Below are 20,582 nucleotides of genomic sequence, written 5' to 3' on the forward strand. Positions count from 1 at the left end.
ATTAGTATTTTAGTGACAAAAAGGCTGAAACTAATTTTTAAAATCAACAAGTGGAAAACCAACCTCTAATAGAGTAAGAGCCCAGACCTCCGTTATTAAATAAAAGTTTAAACTTTGTCAGCGGTTGCTTCCAACATAGGTACAACAACTGACAATGGTCGATTGTGGAGTTTGGGTCATGGTGGCTTTGGCATATAAACAGTACTAAAGGTGCCAAAAGTATCGATCTAACTAGTTCAAGTTATAAAGCGCCATTTTTCGTTGACACCTTCAGGATATTATTAAAAATCACGCTATTTATTGCCAGACACTTAGCATAGTGGCAATGGCAATCCATTGCCAGACACCTTTAATGTTCATGACATTGTAATTTAACTTACGTGATAGTACAAAAGCTGATTTTTTTATAAATACTTGGGTAATATGTAGATGATGTTTTCACATTAGCCAGACACTTTTGATAGTTCCGACCCCTTGCCTGGCAACGAAAAGTGTAATGAAGTAGGTAAGATTAAAGCAATATTTAAAACGAAAAAATAAATTCACTTGAAGCCCCGTAACTTTTGACCTGCACGAAATTACAGTAAAAACTTAGCATATCTATACTAAAGCTAAAGAGTTTGTTTGTTTGTTTGTACGCGCTAATCTCAGGAACTACTGGTCCAAATTGAAAAAATCTTTTTGTGTTGAATAGACCATTCATCGAGGAAGGCTTTAGGCTATAAACCATCACGCTGCGACTAATAGAAGCTAAGATACAATGGAAAATGTGAAAAAAACAGGGCAGGTATTAATCATAACTTATATCTTCTACCACGGGGACGAAGTCGCGGGCAACAGCTAGTTGATGATAAAAAAGCTTAACTGAACATGTTCATAGTAGTCGCAACTTGCTGCAAGGGTTGGGACACAGCTCCTACAATAATGCCCATTCTCCTTTAAAATGCAAGATCTGATGTGTATAAGAGTTAAAATCTTTTTAGATAGATCAGTAAAAGATAAATATGTAAGTCTTGTAATTGAATTTTTGGACGAACTATGCAAAATTTTGACGAGATGACAATTTGACAAAGGAAAGCTTTATAGATTACGAGATCGAGAGGGGGCTTGTGACGTAACGACTTTGCAACATATATACTCAGAAATGACGTCAAAAGTTCCTTTCACTGTATTTTGATAAACTTATAATTGTTTTCATTTATTTCTAGTTTAGTTAGTAAGCATTCAATTTACAAAACACCACCTGCGCTTTGACAGACCTATAATGCCTAGCACAATATTTACTGAGCGCAACTTTCAATAATTTCAGCCTATCGATGTCCACTGCTAGGCTTCCCCCAGCGCAACTTTAATACCTGTATTTTATAATCAACATATTTTTTTTTGTATACTCGAATCTGTCTTAGCAAATAAAGAGAATCTATTTTATAAATGCTCTCAGAATAAAATTCCACTATGATTATTACTTTAGCCCGTAAAAAGCTTAGGTAAAAATCGAAAAAGTAAAAATATCACAAGTGTTACTTTTCTTTAAAACGAAAAAAAAACGGTTGTTATTCCTTCATTGTCCCACGTGTTGAGTTTTTTTTCAACAGTATCGAATTTACATTTACTGCTCTCAATTTGACCCTTCTTAATCATACCCATATAACATGTTTAAAAAGCCCCTCGTATTATTATAAATACCACTTTTGTGATGTGAATGAGCAAAGGACACCATTCGCTTGTCCAAAAGAAATACATTTACCCTTTCAAATTGTCATCAGACATCAGCTGACCTAAATTTGTATAGGATATTGTTACTCGCTTTCTTAATTGTGCTTCATAATATACCTACCTAAGAGGTATTCATTTTTTTTTTGTTTTGGAGAAGAATCTTCTTTGACACCAATCTCCTCGGGGGAGGAAGCGGGTAATGACTGTGCTCTAACTGAATTATGAACCGCTTCATTCAATTCAGGCACTCTAGTGACTAACTAAACCGGAATCGTCTCCCGCATTTAGTCGGTGAATTGTACAGCAACTCATCATGCAGTATGCACCTAGGATCCTTATACCTTCTTATATTAAGCAGCATTCTTACTTCAAGGGCCCTGCTCTGGAACCTTTTTTGTTTAGGTGGGGGATTAAAGAGTCCGGTTAGTGAAAGACTCTTACTGCCTAAACCTGAATTGTTTATCTCCTGCGGGTTTCTCTTCGAACAATGGTCTTACTGGAAGAGTCGGTAGTTTTTTTCTTGTTCTCCGATAGTTTGGTCAGATTAAATTTTAGATACGCTTAGTAACGATAAATTGTTTAGCGCATTTTTCCGTTAATCGTCTAGTATGTGATCGACAAACAAACCGACCGTTTATTTAATCCTATAGGCGCTTAAAACCCATGAATCTAACTATCGGCCGAAAAACCTGCGGTGACCCTCTGATACATTTTTGAAACTGACCGAACCTATACCTTACCCATATATAAACGCCTAATACTCAGTCAAATGGTACAGAACAATCCAGTGAACTAGCTAAGATAGGACGAACCAAAGTCCTGTCTGATATTGACAGATTCTGGTCTCATAGAATAAGTTTTAAAAAAATAACTCCCGCACTAATGAATTTAATCCTTGCGTCGAGTGGCGTTTCACAAACATTCGAGTCTCATACACAGTCACCTAGACTCAGGACGAGCATCCGTGGATCACAGAAACGCTTGCCCTACGCGGGTATCGATATTTTGCGCATAGTGGGTTTGGCGTGGTGACCTCAACCACTCTTCTATCCATGCAGTTGAAGCTTACCTTGATAGGTCCAGTTGAAGAGGTTGGGGCTGATGGGTATGGCGAACATCTCGGTCTCGACGGCGCGGTGGATGTGGGCCGTCGCCGCTGATGCCGACGCCAGCAGCAGCAGCGAGCACCACATCGCCATGATGGCACTGGAACGAGAAGGTAATCAGTTTAATATCACCTGAGACCTAGAAGGAAAATAAAGGACCAATATTTTTTTTTTAATACTTTCTTTGTTTCAAAACCTCAAAATGATACCCAGTACAACCCAGTCTTTTTTGCAAGTTCTGTAAGCTATGATAATATAGTTAGTTATGAAGAGCTTAAGGCTCAGATATAGTATTGTCTTGGATCTCACAACGAAGAAAAATTATATCAGTAAAATTTTCTCACGTTTGTAATCATTTACACATCCTACTTGGTTACAAGATAATTTCCAATCAAAATTCAAATTTTGGGTTAGGTTAGCGTTCTAATTGCCGTCTGGGTATCGACCACCGCGTTCGCAAACATTTAATAAACTGAGTGCCCTTTTTAAAAATGTGATGAATAATTGTGAAACCCTGCTTTACACAAGAAATACTGCGGCGACGTCCTTTTTCGAAATAAACAACTCGTACAAGAAATTAAGCAATGAGTTTTGCTTAACTTCTGAACTTGGAAACGACAATTACCTTAAAGGTCACATTTCACAACGTAACAACTTTTAACTCCCACTTTACCGCAAATAATGATTTTCCTTACAGAACAATATTTTACCTTTCCAGGAAAGTAATGGCGAAACGACTGAAAATGTACAGACACCCACGTGACCAGAAAAAGGGCTCCGAATTAAGCCGAAAGTAGCCGAATTGACCCGAAGTGAACACGTGTGTAAAAACGTTAACATTTATTATGTTTACCTAAATACGTACCTGGTAGCTATAGCGCTTTAGATTTTTAAGTAGAGATTTAATTAGTAAAATAATGTTATATTTTATTGTTTTACTTCATTCAAAACACAAAAAGCACTCACCTACGTTCGAAAAAAAAGACTAAAATATACTACTCTAAAAAGAGAAAACTTTATAAGGTCATCCCATACATAAATAACACTAATATATTAAAATATTGAATAAAGCTTGATTAAAATAGTTAAAATTCCCATAAAATCTAGGACCGCAATTAATTCCCAAGTTAACGTCAAAAATCCCAAATTGTTTACTAATAAAATACCTAACAAGAAAAACACCATTAAATTCCGTAAATAAACCGGCAACGGAATTCCGCGCGGCTTTTCAGCACGTACAACATTTCAAATAGTTTTCACACAAAATACCACAGCTAGGTCTATTAAAAAAAAAGATTTTACTTACCAACCTCCTTAGTGGTCCGCCATGGCTGATTTAAGGAATAAACCCGACCTAATTCACAGGAATAGCACGACAATCGATTTCTATTTTAACCGTTTACAGAGCGCCGTCAAACTTAAGGCGCATGTGCGAGCCGCTGTGCGCCCGAAAATATACAGAGATGAATTGCGCAATATTAAAACTGTTTAGGGAAGCGGAAAAAGCTATGGAAGCGGATATTTGATGGTTTGTTTACTAGTTTTATCGTATCGAAAACAAAATAAAAAATAATTGCGTGTTAATCATTAAATTTTGCCTATTTCCTAAATATAAATTGAAATTTATATTGCTCCTGTATGTTATATTCCTGTGATCTGTGAATAAAGAATGAAAATTGTGGATTCGCTACTTTCATTGGGACATGCTTGACCAGAGACGCTTGTTTGTTATTAAGACTCACAGATGCTCTCTGTTTACTGACAAACTTACAAAGGAAATCGGGGTAGAATTTTCCAGTGCCTCAACTAAAGAAGTTTGACATTCTTTCCACTAATAGTTAACCTATTCGCACCTCTTAAATGGTAATCGTTTTAGTTGTTGGAAAGAGGTGCCACTCTACGACGTTTATCACGCCAATTCGCTGTTTGAGAGGATGTAACCACATTTGAATCATTCGTTTCTAGTTCATTTCTTTAAAACATTCTTCCCGACGATGCAACCATATTTTTATAGATAATGAGGCACAAGAACACTATTATTATGAGCATGTATTCTCACATAAGCATTATTTAGATTCCCTTATATGTCTGTAAAGGAATCAAACCACCCTACTCGCTTCAGGACGGACGCTTCATACACCAATGAATAGGCTTTAGTCTAATAGAGGAAAACCTGACAAGCAATGAACACTAGCCTGTCAGCGTCTCACAGCAGACAAAGGACTATTCATGGCATGAGAGCACAATTACAGACCATAGCTACTCATTGCGTATTGAGTAAAATGTACACCAAACAAGCTTTTGCTCGCAGTTTCGTCCGCGTAGGTGATATTTTAACTTGCGAAAAGTTGTGTCAACGGAGTTCATCCGCTTCGGACATTAAACATTTCATCGAAATTGGCACTTCCATTTCGAGATAAACAGTAAAAAACACTCAAAGTCTTGGTCCTTTAGTTACTACTTATAGTGAATTTCAATGAAACTACGTATGTAAAGTGTTCAAACTTGATTATTTATTTTTATTGTTTTATTTAAACGTCCAAGACAATATTTATTAAAGTAAATTATGTTCAAACACAGTACATAATTGAAGAACAACACGTAACATTGTCATAAATCTACGTGTGTACGTACCTACCAAGTGTGTGTATAGATAATTTTAACGACTCGTGTCTCATGTTAGCGTTACGAAAGTAAATAATGAAAAACATTTATAAAACTCATTTTCCACCGTCATAGCCTACGTATATCTTGACCTCTCGGTTATAATACCGCGTTCCCATATTTATTTACGCCAATACGGCCCTGAAAGTGGGCGTGACGTAAAGCCAGCGGAGACGTCATTGGTGCAACAACCGACCAAATTGAATAGGCTTCATGGTACAAGAAAAACGTTCCGTTCAACGTACGAGCGCTTAATTTTTTTTCAGTTTTTGACTTGGAAAAATAATTTTAATATTTGAATCGTGTTAATATTACGAAAAATATAAAAGAGTTATGCAAACATAAAATTAAAAATATTTTAAAAGCTATCTTCTATTCAGTGTTACCGGTTTGATTTAAACCAGTAGTAGACTTCGTAAATTATTCAGGGTTTACGCTGTTTATACGTGCAAATGTGAGTGTAAAAAATGTCATTCATTCATACAAATGTCAGAAAGGGCTGGGGCGACTCAGACGAATTAGCTAAACTAAAAAATCTTCCGTTTTTAACGGGAAAGCGTAATAATTAAACAAAATAATGTAATCAACAGTATTTTTAATTAAGGCGTGTTCGCGCCAAATTATAGAAACGGCGGTAAAACGTCGCTAAACTGAGAATAACCTCGTTCGTTTAGAGGAATTGTTTTCACCCAAAAACTTATCAGGAACATGTTGAAGTTCAAAAAGATGGGTTCGGATAAAGTGCCGTTGTTACTTGTGACTGCCAATGTTGGATCTATATTCGAAGATGTGAGTATTATCATTTTATGTTATGTTTCATTCTTGTCTCATCGTTAGGTGACATCAAATGTCTGTGATCATGTCGTTAATTTAGTTAAATGTAGCGCGCGATGCTTATATGCAGATAAGTGTTCTAAATTTAAACAAATTGGTTGCATGCACTTGATGCTAGCTGTTAACAGAATACCAAAGAGGATTTCACGCGCGAATTTGTTTTTTCATTTACCCCCATTTATTTATTTTAAAAGGTGTAATATAAATTCTTAAGAGTAAATCAATGTTAAATAAAATTCTAGTCTATTTATATTTTTTTTTTATTATTAAACATTCTGCATAATGAACATAAAATAAAACATAATTCTACTATTAACTTTATGCTTAAATAATTATTTGCTATCATAATCACCAGCACTTTAAAATTCACAGCGGATTGTAGAAGGACTTCATCTTATTTATGCCTCTAGTCTGGTTGTAAGCTTTAATATAATTAAGACCTAATTAAAAAAAATGAAAATAACTATCTCTGACATGATTGATGATAGTGTGTTTAATTTATACATATTTTATAATTATTCTAATAGAATAATTTTCTAAAATCAGCTATCTTGATTTTATAAACACAAAGTTATTTGTAAAATTGTTATTTTTAGTAGAATGTAGGATGAATAGTAATATACTACAAGAATAATAGTCATTTTTTCTTAAGGAATAATATGTCAAACATTTGAAAAGGTCAACTTGCATTTTGAATATTGTTATTGGGTGCGATATTATTAATACACAGAACAGTAATAAATAGAAGAGCTTTAAATTAACACATATTGTACATGTACCTAATTATGAAGATACATTGTTGCTACAAACAACAAGTCCATATTATTAGATGTGTAATTACAAACTTGCCCAATGCCGTCAAGATGGATCTGGTATGAATAGAAGATTAAAAATAACCTGAAAGATCCATTTGAAAAATAATCTTAAAATTATGACCTCATAAATATTTCTTCTAGCTAGTCTGACAATATTTAATTGAATAATTCAAGAAATTTTACTTATCTGACCTGCTCTATTTTCTTAGAAAACCCAATAAATATATTTCATATTCTCATATCACAATGTTAGTTACCATACATCGGAAACAATTCAATGATTTTTATGAAAATTTATATGCATCTGTAGTACATCTCAGGCAGTTGCTCCTTGTAAAACACTGGAACTTAGCTGAATCCAGTTAGACTGGAAGCAGACCCCAACATAGTTGGGAAAAGGCTAGGCCAATGATGATGTTTACTGTTTAGTACATCTTAAAATTGGCTACTATCTACTTTTTAAATCCCATAATAATAAGCAATAAGGAATGTTCAGTCCTATCCTTTTTTCGTATGTAACGACTTTTCTTGACCAGAAATCCCCCAGAAATAATTTCTATGGCAAAACAATTTTTGCCAGTTCAGCTAATGATAACTTTCTCCATAAAAACCCATGCCAATTTCCAGTGGCTTCAACACTTATATTAAAAATGTTATCTATATTTGTAAACATATAATATCTTATCTAACCGTTAGTATAAAAGTGATTGAGTGATATGTTAACAACATTTATTGTTACTCCCACATATAACTAGATAAAAAACAGTTATTTCTGCAGTGCTTTAAACTTATTTAATATGTTACATAATTAAGTACTCCTATTTCGTTTAGGTATTAGTTAAAAATAACAAACAAACTTGGCATTTATTTTAAAATTCAGATTAGTAATAAAATGTGACTAAAATCCAATTAGGATGATTGTATTAAAATGTCACTTATACAATGCAGTCGTTTATTTATTTAATATTTATGTGCTTGGAAAAGATACACCAATATTGCTAAGCTTAAGTACTGAAACAGATGACTTATAGATCATATTGTTTATAAGCATAGTCATCTCTATAACATAACTGATAGCATATAATAATAATGACATGAATGTGGTTCAACACCAATCGCCACTGACTTCTCAGGTCAAGCCTGTGGATATGTCGCTCTCGCAATGGTCTGTATAGTCACCAAAGGCGTTGTCGTACAGACACTACCCCATAAATCGTCTGCAATAGACGTAAAAGCCGTTATTATAATAATAATGAAGTTGTACAATATTGCTTTAAAGTACCCGTCACGAGAAGCTATAAATTATGTAAACAAACATCTTTTACTAAGTAAACATTTTATACTGCGAGATAATAATAAATTGACCATATTCAATCGACATGAAATATAGACGGGTTATATGAAAGTAACAACCTATTTAATTTAGTCGGATCATATTTTAACGACGCAAAGCGCTATCGTTTGTGTTTCTTGGTACCGGAACGCGTCCGTCGCAGGGATTGTGAACTATCGGGACGCCATTTTGAAATAAACGCATCATTCGAGTTTCGAATGCGTACGAGTTTGTTTCATTGCTTTGCATATATCGCGGATCTGGTTGTTATTGTTAATTTTGTTATTGTTTCGTTATCACTTTTTTATTGTTGTTACTTTAATTGTTGCGTTAATTTTATTTGTTATTACGTATAATGGAGCCAGTAGCCAGTACATCTAAGGAAATAAATTCGCCACGAAAAAAACGTCAAAAGGTGCGTAATACAATTTATCTAAAATATATAATAAGTAAAAAGAAAGAGTTGTTTGTTCAAACGCGCTAATCTTTGGAAACTTAAGGTTAATATTAGAAGTAGGTTTTAAATTGTGAAGTAATTGGTTAGGTTAATTGGTATACCTGGAGATATAGCTTGAGCTTCGTGTGACAAGTGACTACCGGTGATTTTTACAGGTGACGAGCTTTACGGTTAATGAGAAAAATATGGTGATCAACGTATATAAGTACGTGAAAGAAAATTGGCCATCGAATGAATATCCCTACAAAACCGAAATAAATAAAAAAACAGCATCGATTTTGGGAATTGGCATAGCATCTGTGTATAATATATTAAAAGAATATAAATCAGAAGAGGGAATAAAATCACCTATCAAGTCTAAAGACAGGCCTAAATTTTATCAGAAAGTAGACGATTTTGATAAATCCGTAATTAGGAAAAAAATTCACAGTTTCTTTTTAAATGGCCAATTACCAACAATTCCCAAGATTCTTCAGGCAGTCAATGACGATGAAGATATGCCAAATTTTAGCGAAACAACTCTCAGGCGGCTAATAAAGCATTTAAACTTTAAATATATAAAACGACAGCGAAATAACGCACTTATTGATAGAGATGACATAACAATATGGCGGCGAAAATATTTGAAATCTATTAAAGACTATAGACAACAAAATCGCCAGATATTTTACATGGATGAGACATGGGTGAATGCAGGTTAGTGTGTTTTTTTTTATTGCAGTGAAACGGCAGACTACCATACGGTTCGCCTGATTGTAAGCAAATACCGTCGCCTTTACCGTGAAGTGATGTGTATGATACTGCAAATCTATTTGCAAAATAAATATAACCCACGCGCCGCCGACCTTGAGACATTAGTTCTTAAGGGCTATCACAAGTGTGTATTAATAATAATGTACTTCAACTCTTTTACTGCGCAAGACGCTAATTAACAAATGTTTAATTGTTTTTACAGGACATACCGTAAATAAAACTTGGGTAGACAAACAAGTTAAAAGTAAGAAGCAGGCTTTCCTAGAAGGACTTAGCATTGGTGCACGTAACCCAACGTCAAAAGGTAAACGATTAATAATTACCCATATCGGCAATGAGAACGGTTTTGTAGAGGGCGGTGAAAATATATTTGAATGCAAGAAGACGGGAGATTACCATGAATCAATGGATGCAACACATTTTGAACAATGGTTCGAAAACGTTCTCCCAAAACTTGGAGAAAATGCAGTAGTGGTAATGGACAATGCACCATACCACTCAAGGCGTCTTGAAAGAATTCCTACTACTGCCTGGAAAAAAAAATGATATACAAAATTGGCTTGTAAGTAAGAATATTTTCTTACGACGACAATGAAATTAAGACTGAATTACTGCTAAAAGTAAAAAATGTTAAAGACAATTTTAAAACTTATGTAGTGGACGAGCTTGCAAAAAAATATAAGGTGGAAGTATTGAGACTCCCGCCATATCATTGTGAGCTTAATCCAATTGAGCTAATTTGGGCCAACGTAAAAGGATATGTTGCTCGCAAAAATACAAATTTTAAATTTGACGAGGTAAAACAATTATTACAAGAGGGACTGCAGCAGATTACTTCGGAAAATTGGAAGCGTTGTGTGGAGCATGTTATCAAGGAAGAAGATAATTTTTATTCCAAAATCGATGAGATGATTGATAAAACTGTAGACAGCTTCGTGATACATGTCACTGATTCTGACACAGAAATGGAAACATCTGAATCTGACGAATAATTATTCTTAAATAATATTTATGTTAATTAATATTTGTTACTTAATAATTTATTAAATCTTAAACAAATTCATTTTTTTTGTTGGTCCAAATGTTGTGAACTCCTGAACACTTGTTTACAAAATTTATAGCTTCTCATGACGGTTACTTTAGTTATTTTTATACACTTACTTATTTAGTCTAACCAGTTCTCCTCCATAGGAATGACAATTCGGAACCACGGAAGTAGACTCACTAGATCTGTAACAGAATGATTCTAAAACTCTCATTCATGTCTACTACAAATTAAAACATTTTGATTTTGATGATCTCTGTCGGTTGGTCTTTCTTTGCATCATTCAAAACCGCATGGAAATCTATCCTTTCAATTAGATTGTCATATTTCATACAATTTTATTGACATGAAAATGAATTTTCTATCACTAGTCCTTAGCTATATACAACATGTGAGATGTGAAAGCAAAATTAACTATCGACCATTTTTGGGATGTGTTCTTTACTTATTTTTTAGTTATTAAGTTACGTCCCCTGGTATAGAATACAGGACATTCCATTCCTATTTCGTCATTCGTATTACTGGATGATGTTATAAACTCGTATAATTTCAGCGAATCCATTTATTTTTGTCGTAATATTATCCTTTTCAATTAACCTTTAAAACTGGAATGCTCAGGATAAATCTAATTATATTTGCTTGTATTGTGATAATACAGAAAACGTTACGCTTAATATTCAGTATTTATTTGAATCCTTAAGCTAACCACAATAGGTATACAATAACATTAATGGTCAATAAACGGGTTAAACAGAAGAATTACGACACAGTTTTTCATTGTACCCCTAAGGAGGACATAGAGGCTATGTACTTGAACACAGTAGAAAATGAATTTTGAAACCAATTTCTTAACTATTTTTCTTTTTTTTAAACATGGAACTAATTTGTTATACTGAGCAACAACGGATCGGTTAGTGTGTCGTCTATTCCTTATTGGATGACATCAAAACTGACCTTACAACACAACAAATTCCATAATAGTGACTTTTTATCACAATGCGACCTCCAAAGGTCAATATTCGCGATGGGGAAAAAGAAAAACCAGTTATAATCCTACGTGAACGAGCAATTATTTTTAAATAGCCATAAATCCTTATCTCTATGAAAAAAATGTGCTTGCAATTATTTTGCCCTTGATTTTTATTTTTGTATTCTGACTAATCTAGCATGTCCGTTGAAAAAATAGTTGTTATTACGCGTAGGCGGCAATATATTGACGGATTTACATGATAAGCTTATTTTTAAATGAAATGATGGCCCTATCTTTAAATAGCTGGGTACTGGGTAGGTCGGGACGCGATACAGAGTTAATATTAGCAGAATTACTCGGCAAAAATTAGACTTACAAAATATGACACACCCATTCCTTTCTTTTCCCGAAGTCCAGACTGTTGCAGTTGTGGTAGAAAAAGCCTCCTATACCTATGAAAATAACTGTGCTATATATTTTTCTAGCACAAGGGGTGTTAATAAAAATAGAGGCGGCCACGGTTTCAAGCTTACCTAGACGGTCTTTTGAAGTACCTCTTTACTTTGTCTTTAAGTCAATTGACCTTTCTCTTGAAGAGCACTACTTTTATGTATTAGTATTTGCAATCTTCTTCGTAAACGGAGAAAGCCCAATCTCCAATACCTGACGACTTTAAATTCATAGTCAAAAATATTTTGTACTAGCTGTTGCCCGCGACATCGTCCGCGTGGTTAGAAGATATAAGTTATAATTTATACCTGCCTTCTATCTATCTATCTGCCTTCTATCAATCTTGTAGGATTCAGTCAGCGTTTGCAATGTAAGCGCAAAAAATGTGTTTTTTTACGACCTCACATTAGAAACCTCAAAAATTGTAGCCTGTGTTATTCTGATGTATAATATTAAGCTATATTGTGGTAAAGTTTCATTCAAATCCATTCAGTAGTTTTTACGTGAAAGAGTATCAAACATCCATACATCCATACTTACAAACTTTCGCCTTTATAATAGTAGTAGGATAAGTCAGCCTTCTTGGTATGGCGGTAGATGTTTAGACTAAAGTAGTAGAATTTCGTATACTGGCATTGTTTGGTGTTCAAAGGACACTTCATAGGGAACTTTTTAGTTGTTCGAGTCTCATTTCAGAGCACAGGCTTTCCTCCCCTTTTTCTCGGTATATATAACTTATTGAAGATTATAAGAACCGAAATTCGCCAATTTAGTACTACGCGATATGTATCACGGGTTTGATCTCCGCACCGCTATAGACAAGCATTGTGTGACCTACGAATGCTTGTTCTTAATCTGGATGTCTTATGCATCTGACTTAAATGTTTGTGGTGCCTCTGCGACACAAGGATTAAAATTGAGTTGCAAAAATCCAACCGGAACGAAAAACAAACAAGAAAGTGAGTTTATAAAAAACGTGGGAATTTACATTAAATCGAGAGCCTGGAGAGAAAAAAATCGGTAGAGCCTACATTATTATCACATCATTCAACGTCGTAACCACGATTAGCTCCATTCGGGGATTTACTGTTATGAGTACTTAATTACGAACCTATGTATATAAAAATAACCGAGTTTTCGGTAGTAGGATTGTCCCTGTTACCTAGAACGAATATTGACATTAATGTTCGTTATCAAATTATTAGACTAATTAATTGAAGCACTTTGTTTTTAATGATGGTATACTGAGTTTTTACTAAAATATTTGTAGAACAGTGGACTTTCCTAATAGGATTGTTCTCGGAATTATCTTTATCACTAGCCTTTTGGTCATCTTTTATATAACAAGACTAAATAGAATGTTTCGGTACATATGTATCTTTAAATTAAATTTTTAATGTACTCCTACGGTACATACGGCATACATTAACCAAAATTCAAGCAAAACTCCATACAGAAATATAGTATCACACATTCCCCTACTTTCGTAATCTGGCTTTTGCTATGCTGAGAGCTACTGAATAATCAAGATCTCGAAGAATCTTAAAATGGAGCTAGAAGCCTTCACTTGAAGTATCCATTACAAAACATGAGGTAATACCGATGCCTACTTCGCTACTGATACGGTTAACCAGCGGCGCGATACTGGGTCATACGTGTTTATCGCACGAAACTTTCACCGCCAAAATTAATTTAGCGCTCCCGTCAACCGTACCAACCTATCATGTAACCTAATTCCACACTCCAAATTTGATGAAAGCATTACGCTTCGATATACTAAGCAAAAATTGGAAGTTGGATGGTTTGTAAATCAATCGATAGTGTTTCATGTGAGTACCTACTTAATGTATTAAAAGCTATAGTAAATATTTGTTTGTTATGTTTTGACAGCTAAAACATGTATCGATTTTGAAATTTTTTGGTACGGAGTTAGCTTAACGGGTAATTTCAATGGTTATCACTCATATAGAAAGGCAAAATTACTGAAATTTTTGCTCGAATATCGATATAAGAGAGAATAGAGATTTTCACTAAAGTTACCATTGTGAAAACCAGTAGTAATATATAGATGAGGGAAACCATGTTAATTGTTATAAAATTTAACTTTCAAATTATCGTAATGGATATTTTCAGCATACTTGGGGCTCAATGGTTACAATAAATACTTCTTATCCCGTCTACATAGTACATTCCCTTGAGGTTTCTGACTACGTGTGTAGATGAAGACCTTTTCCAACGCCTGCCTGTCGCATCTATCAGGGTCGAGTTAATCTTAAATATATTGAACAGATTTTATTCTCGTCTTCAACAATCGATCGCCTTCTCGAGGAAGGTCTGTCCATAAATAAACGTAATTGTCCGCCCCAGCGAGGATGGGGTGGCGACTGGCGAAGCTACAACTGAACAAAAATTTTAAACGATTAAAGGGCAACAAGATAGATAGTAAATGTGAAGACTCTTTTCTTACAAGTAATATTAGAAGCATTTGGAATTGTTTTGGGCAGGCTTTTATGTAAATTGATCTCATATAAAATGTAAGAGACAATGCTAGATCAAAGCTTTTGCGGCGAATAGAGGGATAAGGAATCAAGTTGACTTTTTAATCACGGATCCCGCATGAACTTTTCATAGGTTAGACAAGAGGCTATTATCATTAAGTTAGGTAACCCCTACCTAGCTCTTTTATTAGATTCTCCGTTCTAGTGCCTCCGATATCAATGTTTATATATCACTAGATCAACTGATTCTTTAAGATGTCAACAATTTTTTTGGCTTAGTCTGCGGACGTCACCGGACATCAATGACCACTTCTCACCGGCTCCACCAAAGGCCTGCCCATCCGCTCCTATATTATAAACAAAAAACAATGATCAGAACACTCAAACATTGTCTTATACTGAATGCAATGACGACAAAGAATTCCAATCTATAACACATTAGACTACATTATGGCTTTGTGCGTTAAATGAGTTTGCGTTACAGATACCGCCTTTGAATATTCATTTATGGCTAAGGCTTTTGTCTTTAAGTAATACGGTATTACCACATTAGTGATATTCTATTCCCCTTGGTAATCCCAGTATTACGTTTCTGAGAAGAACAGTTATTCATTAGTTTGATAAAGGTTTTGTTATCTAACATTCCTGGTAAATTTTGATTCAGCAGTTTCAGTAAAAGCCTGGTGGTAAAACCGTTGGACTGCCAAGTAAAAAAATCTCAAATCTGATCCTAAGGTACACACCGACTTTTCTAATGTTGTTCTGCCATTTAGATCATAGTAATTAACACTTTCTTAAAACGGTGAAACATCGTAAAGAAACCAGTAAACACATTTTTTATAAGGCTACTTAAAAACTGACACACGTTCAACATTAATCATATAATGAAAAGAAGAATTGACATGGATTTGTTTTTCTAGCTTGGACAATATTTATCTCGGACGAGTAGCTCACCTAATATTTTCGACCGAATCTTCATATTAGCTCCGCGTCAATTCACACTATTAACCTCAAGGTCATAATTATGAATCACAACCCAAATTTCGTTAAGACTCGTTTGCAAGGTTTCAGTATTATGAAGTTATCTTCTACTTACAACTGTGATACCTCAAAAATGGCACTGAAACACTATGTAAATGTTGATACTAAATATTTTTAGACCATTACTCGGGAAACCTTAAATGTAAATCCACATACCTCGTTACGAACTCAAAATATCTTCTACCTTCTCCCCTACCATATTGTCTACAAAATGTATGTATATTCCAAAGGGTACCGGAAAATTGTATGTAGCTTAGAATTTGTGTCAGTTACGTAATACAATGCCAGTCCTAAACTCAAGACACTATTATACGTTTAATACAGCTCCAATCTTGCTGAAGGGGAAAACTATTACATAATGTATTTGGTGCTGTGGAAACTCTCTTTTAGCTTTCTACGGGATGTCGTCAACAGACAAGACAAAAAGTCTGTGCTGTGCAATTTTATTGCTAGGCCCTCAGAATTTTAGTCCATCGTTAGTTGCCATGCTATCTTTTGGAGATCACTGTTTTTTTTTCTAATACTGATTGAATACTGTACCTGTAATTCGTGTGGCGTTGGTGTGATGATCTAGTAATATCGGTAATACCGGAAGTGGCTAGAAATCGCTAGAGATAGAGCGGGTTCCAAGTGGATGCTTTTACCCATCATTTTGCTCTCATACGAATGCAAGAATTACCTAAAAAATAAAAATACTTATTTTTTATAAGTCACGTCATTTGGATTTGTCCCTCCTTCTTCAGTATCGGTTGTAGTAATTTATTTTACAAATAAATCAGTTGCAATTTACTGGTATAAATTTCACTTGTCTAGGGCGGGTTTCAATTTACTGCTCTTGTGTAAGCTCAAAGTAGGTCCATTATTTATACGAGTATGTAATTGATACCTTACTATCAAAAATATATGGCTCAATTTTAAGTGTTCTTAAAAATTGGTCTACGTGATTAGTTACTCGTTCTGTTAAACCACTCTTCTTGTTATCACTCATTCAGAATTCGCGGATGACGGTATTCCCATGTGATAGGGGCTAGAATGTATGTGAATTGGTTTAAAATAAACGCATGTGTAATGGTAATTAGGTGCTTGTTATTCCGTTGATGTATAAGCAATTGTTGTGCCAAGCATGGCACGAATTACTAAATATATCCATTCTTAAAACGATGTCTAGTTTATGATTTTTGGCGCCAGTATTGACTAGAATTGTAAGATCGATAGCAATATGGACTATCATGTTGAATAATTTACGTTTGTTTTAATTTTATGTAGACTTGTTTACGAAAATGTAAATAAAAAAATATATATTCATGTATAAGACCAAATAATGCAGTTTCCAGCGTAGAAATATTTTACAGTCTAGAACTAAAATTGGGGATTATTGATTCGAAAACAGCGTTTAATTTACAAAAAAAAAACACACACACACACACATCGCGTCTTAAGTCACATACAGAAGTTAGAAAGGTCAACATTTGTTGTGAAAACTAGTTTAATTATTATAAAAAAGTTAAGAAAAGAGTTGTCTATTGAATAGTTACATATTCGCTTAGGAGTTGAACCAGTTTTGCTTTAAATATTGTTAGTTTGAAAGTTTAAAATAAATAATTAGCTCTTTTTATGAGGTAAAGTCTATTGCAAAATTTTATCACCACTAGACATACCACTCTCGATTTCTTGATCTTCAATACTTTACTGTTTCTTTTGTAATAATTATTCGTCTCTTTAGTGACCTTTTCCGTGAATAAGTTTTGGTTTCATGCGTGTTTCTTCGTAAAACGCAACCAGAGCTAAAAATAAACGATAGTAAAGTTCGTAATTAACATAAATTTAACATCCTGTAATAAAACCGTGACATTTGAATATAGGACCGACGTAATGTCTTCATTTGTTCGTCTTTTTTGTGCATTCTTGTATTGCCTTGTCAATTTCTTTAATATCTAGATGTCAGATTCACTTCACTAGACTTTTTATTACTTTAGTTCTTTAGTTTTCAGTGTTTCATCTTACTGCTCTGACTTACTTAAAATATTTGGTAAAATTAAATATTGTCAATCATTATTATTGCATTTCTATTAACATAACATCCGTCCAAAGCATGGGTAATTATAGTAATATTCACACATTTTAAAAAGACTGGACCAAACACCCTACCTAGTGGAACACCGTTTGTAAATATTCCATTTCAGTCAATAATCTCATTCGTGCATTGTTTTCAGCTACATTAGATCCTTCCGTGCATTATTTACCTACTGTATCATGTTCTATAATAAAAACTATTGCATGTTTCCTTATAATATATACTACGTATAACCTGTTTACATGTATAACAATATCCTTGTGCTTATCAAAAGGCGTGGTTCGATCTATTTACGGGACATCAATAATGGCACCTTTTTTAATGGTCTTTACATTACTGTTTTTATTAATATCTCACCTGATTCTCTTCCCTTCTGTTGATAAAAAAAATGAATATTAGAACAATCAAAGTTATAGAAGCCATCAAACAGTTGAAACTCGAAAACTTTGTTCAAGTAGTGTTGCAGTGTAGTTCAAAACTACAATTTATAGGCAAAGTTTGAAGCATCGAAATATTTTGGCACACAGTGCGATAAACTTGCCCAATTGTACCTGGAATGATTGCAAGATAACTGTCCAACACTTGTCTATTAAGTGAGTTTTATTAAGAAAATTATTATTTACAACCATGACCTGCCAATCAACTGACCTACTAATAACATTCGCAAAAATCCTCTCGACCAGATCTTATTAATAACAACAATAATGAATTTACATAAACATGTAGTTCTCATTCGCAGTCACGTTTTGACCTGTCATCTAAAACCGACCCGGTCGTTCTCAAAATACATTAAAATACCTGTCTGCTTGTCTTGTTGATAGTTCGAATGTCAATTGAGTTAGTATCAATTGTAAGGTGACGAAAAGACAGCAATTACTACCGCGTCGAGAGTATGAAGGCTTGAACAATGGATGGACCGAGAATATTATTTTCACATCATTACTGTATTATTATTTGGTTGTAGTATTTAGTGGTGTTTGTTTTCCTCAATGCATCTCTGACAGCAGAGAGGCATACAAATGCAGACACGGTTATATTGAGTTATATTTCAGTGTTGACCTTTACTAAGACTACCATAATACAACATAAGTCGTTCATGTCGTTCGTACTCATGATATTTTCGTTATTTGTTTGAAAATTTGGAAAGAAAAGTATAATTCTTTTAAATGTTATTCCGTATCAAAATTCTTATGAAAAATTCTAGTCAAATTCATCGTGTTATGATGTTATTTTCGTTCCAAAATTTAATTAAATTCTATGGAAAGCTGTTATGAAATTCTTTCTTTTGTTTTTGCAAGTGACCCCGAACCCTAGTAATTGAATGATTACGACCGCTTTTTTAAAAATAGAACGGAGATATTTGTTTATGATCTTAAAAAAATATCGTGTTTTTCCTCGCCTCGAGAAAATATATTTTTGCAGAGCTACGGCGGGGTGTGGGTAATTGATTTCGGGTGAAGGGTTTTGAAGCATCTACTCCCACTCTAATAGCCTAAACCGCACTTTACATGAGGTACTTACAGTATTTAGGTTGACAGGCGGAATTACCTTCGCATTTATAGCATTAGCATGGATGGAAAACGTATACAAATTGTTTTAATAGTTTGTAACGTTAAACACTCTTTTTACGAGGCCAATTTAGAAAATACTATGTACTTGATTATGCAATTAATTATGTATTTGAACAACTGTCTTTAAACTTACGAATAAAATCTTATAAGAGACCTCTGAGTTTACTCTGACATTTATTCTCAGGGTATTAAAAAAAAGACATAGAAACGTGTATCCTACTTACAGAATCAATAATTTCATTTCATTTCCCTTTAACATTTCTTCATAAAGCCCTCTGATGGAGAATTTCGAATTTATTGAACTCAAAAAAAGTGATGGTATATCCTCCCTAATTGTTATGTAAACTAGATGATAATAATTTATTTCTAATTTATTCACAGCCTTCAGTGATGCTACCAATATGGACATCGGAGTTCCTCCAAGCAGTATCCCGGATGGACCCGAAGTTCATTGCCCTCCATCTTCAGGAAGTCGGCGGCAAGGCGTACGAGAAGTCCATGCAATACGTCCAGGACTTCGTGCAGAGGCTCTGCGACTGTCCCGAATTGAGGCTCTTCGATAAGATCAGGATATTCCTGGATGAGGACTTCAGTTCACCGGAGAAGTTTACTGTGAGTATATGTTTAATTACTGTCATCGCAAATTCAATCGATTGAGTGACCTCTTGGTCTACTCGTTAGTGGCCCTGACTGCTACACCGTAGGTCTTGTCTTGTCGACAAATGTTTTTGTGATAAGCCCGTTCGTTTTCTGTGTCTGGGTTTAATATATCTATATTATTTTTGTATTTAGAAATAAATAGTTTTGCTTAGTTTAAGACTAGATGGCTTTCTGTGAAAGTTGTGGAATATTATATTATATTTTTATCTTAGCAAGTTCACGAGGCCTACTACCACATATAAAAGTACTAAGTTGCCTTAAATTACGCGTAGCGAACGCAGTACGACTACAATATCTTCCACCACAGCAAAAAAACTGCTACGAGGTTGAGTTAAACTTTCAATCTCCTGGCTTACTGCAGTGGCGTGCAGTCCATAAAGACAAAAAGACACTGCCTACCCTGAGAATCTAAGACAGACATTCACAATAAAATTTTATTTAAAATATTAATAATTATTTTTACATAATAATAATAATAATAATAATAAGCCTTTATTAAACAATCTTACAAATACATTTCTTTCACAAGTTAGTTCTTATATTGACACCAGTTTCGCGAAGATTGTCTTGCTACTCAGCATAGGCCTCCCCTAAA

General features: G+C 34.2%; 2 protein-coding genes across 2 annotated transcripts; both read left to right on the forward strand.

Annotated features, from left to right (window-relative positions):
* The first annotated feature begins 5,956 nt into the window (after window positions 1-5,956).
* LOC113507268 (type I inositol 1,4,5-trisphosphate 5-phosphatase-like) lies at window positions 5,957-20,016 on the forward strand. Its single transcript, XM_026890133.1, has 2 exons — window positions 5,957-6,275; window positions 19,709-20,016. The coding sequence occupies exons 1-2, from the start codon at window positions 6,195-6,197 to the stop codon at window positions 19,982-19,984; spliced, it is 357 nt and encodes a 118-aa protein (XP_026745934.1). The 5' UTR covers window positions 5,957-6,194; the 3' UTR covers window positions 19,985-20,016.
* On the forward strand, window positions 8,926-10,240 carry LOC113507267. The gene is made up of 2 exons (XM_026890132.1): window positions 8,926-9,621; window positions 9,881-10,240. Exons 1-2 carry the CDS (start codon window positions 9,111-9,113, stop codon window positions 10,222-10,224), a joined length of 855 nt encoding a protein of 284 aa, XP_026745933.1. The 5' UTR covers window positions 8,926-9,110; the 3' UTR covers window positions 10,225-10,240.
* Window positions 20,017-20,582: the final 566 nt, after the last annotated feature.

Source organism: Trichoplusia ni, unplaced genomic scaffold (genome assembly GCF_003590095.1).
Source record: "Trichoplusia ni isolate ovarian cell line Hi5 unplaced genomic scaffold, tn1 tig00001299, whole genome shotgun sequence".
Taxonomy (NCBI): Eukaryota; Metazoa; Arthropoda; class Insecta; order Lepidoptera; family Noctuidae; genus Trichoplusia; species Trichoplusia ni.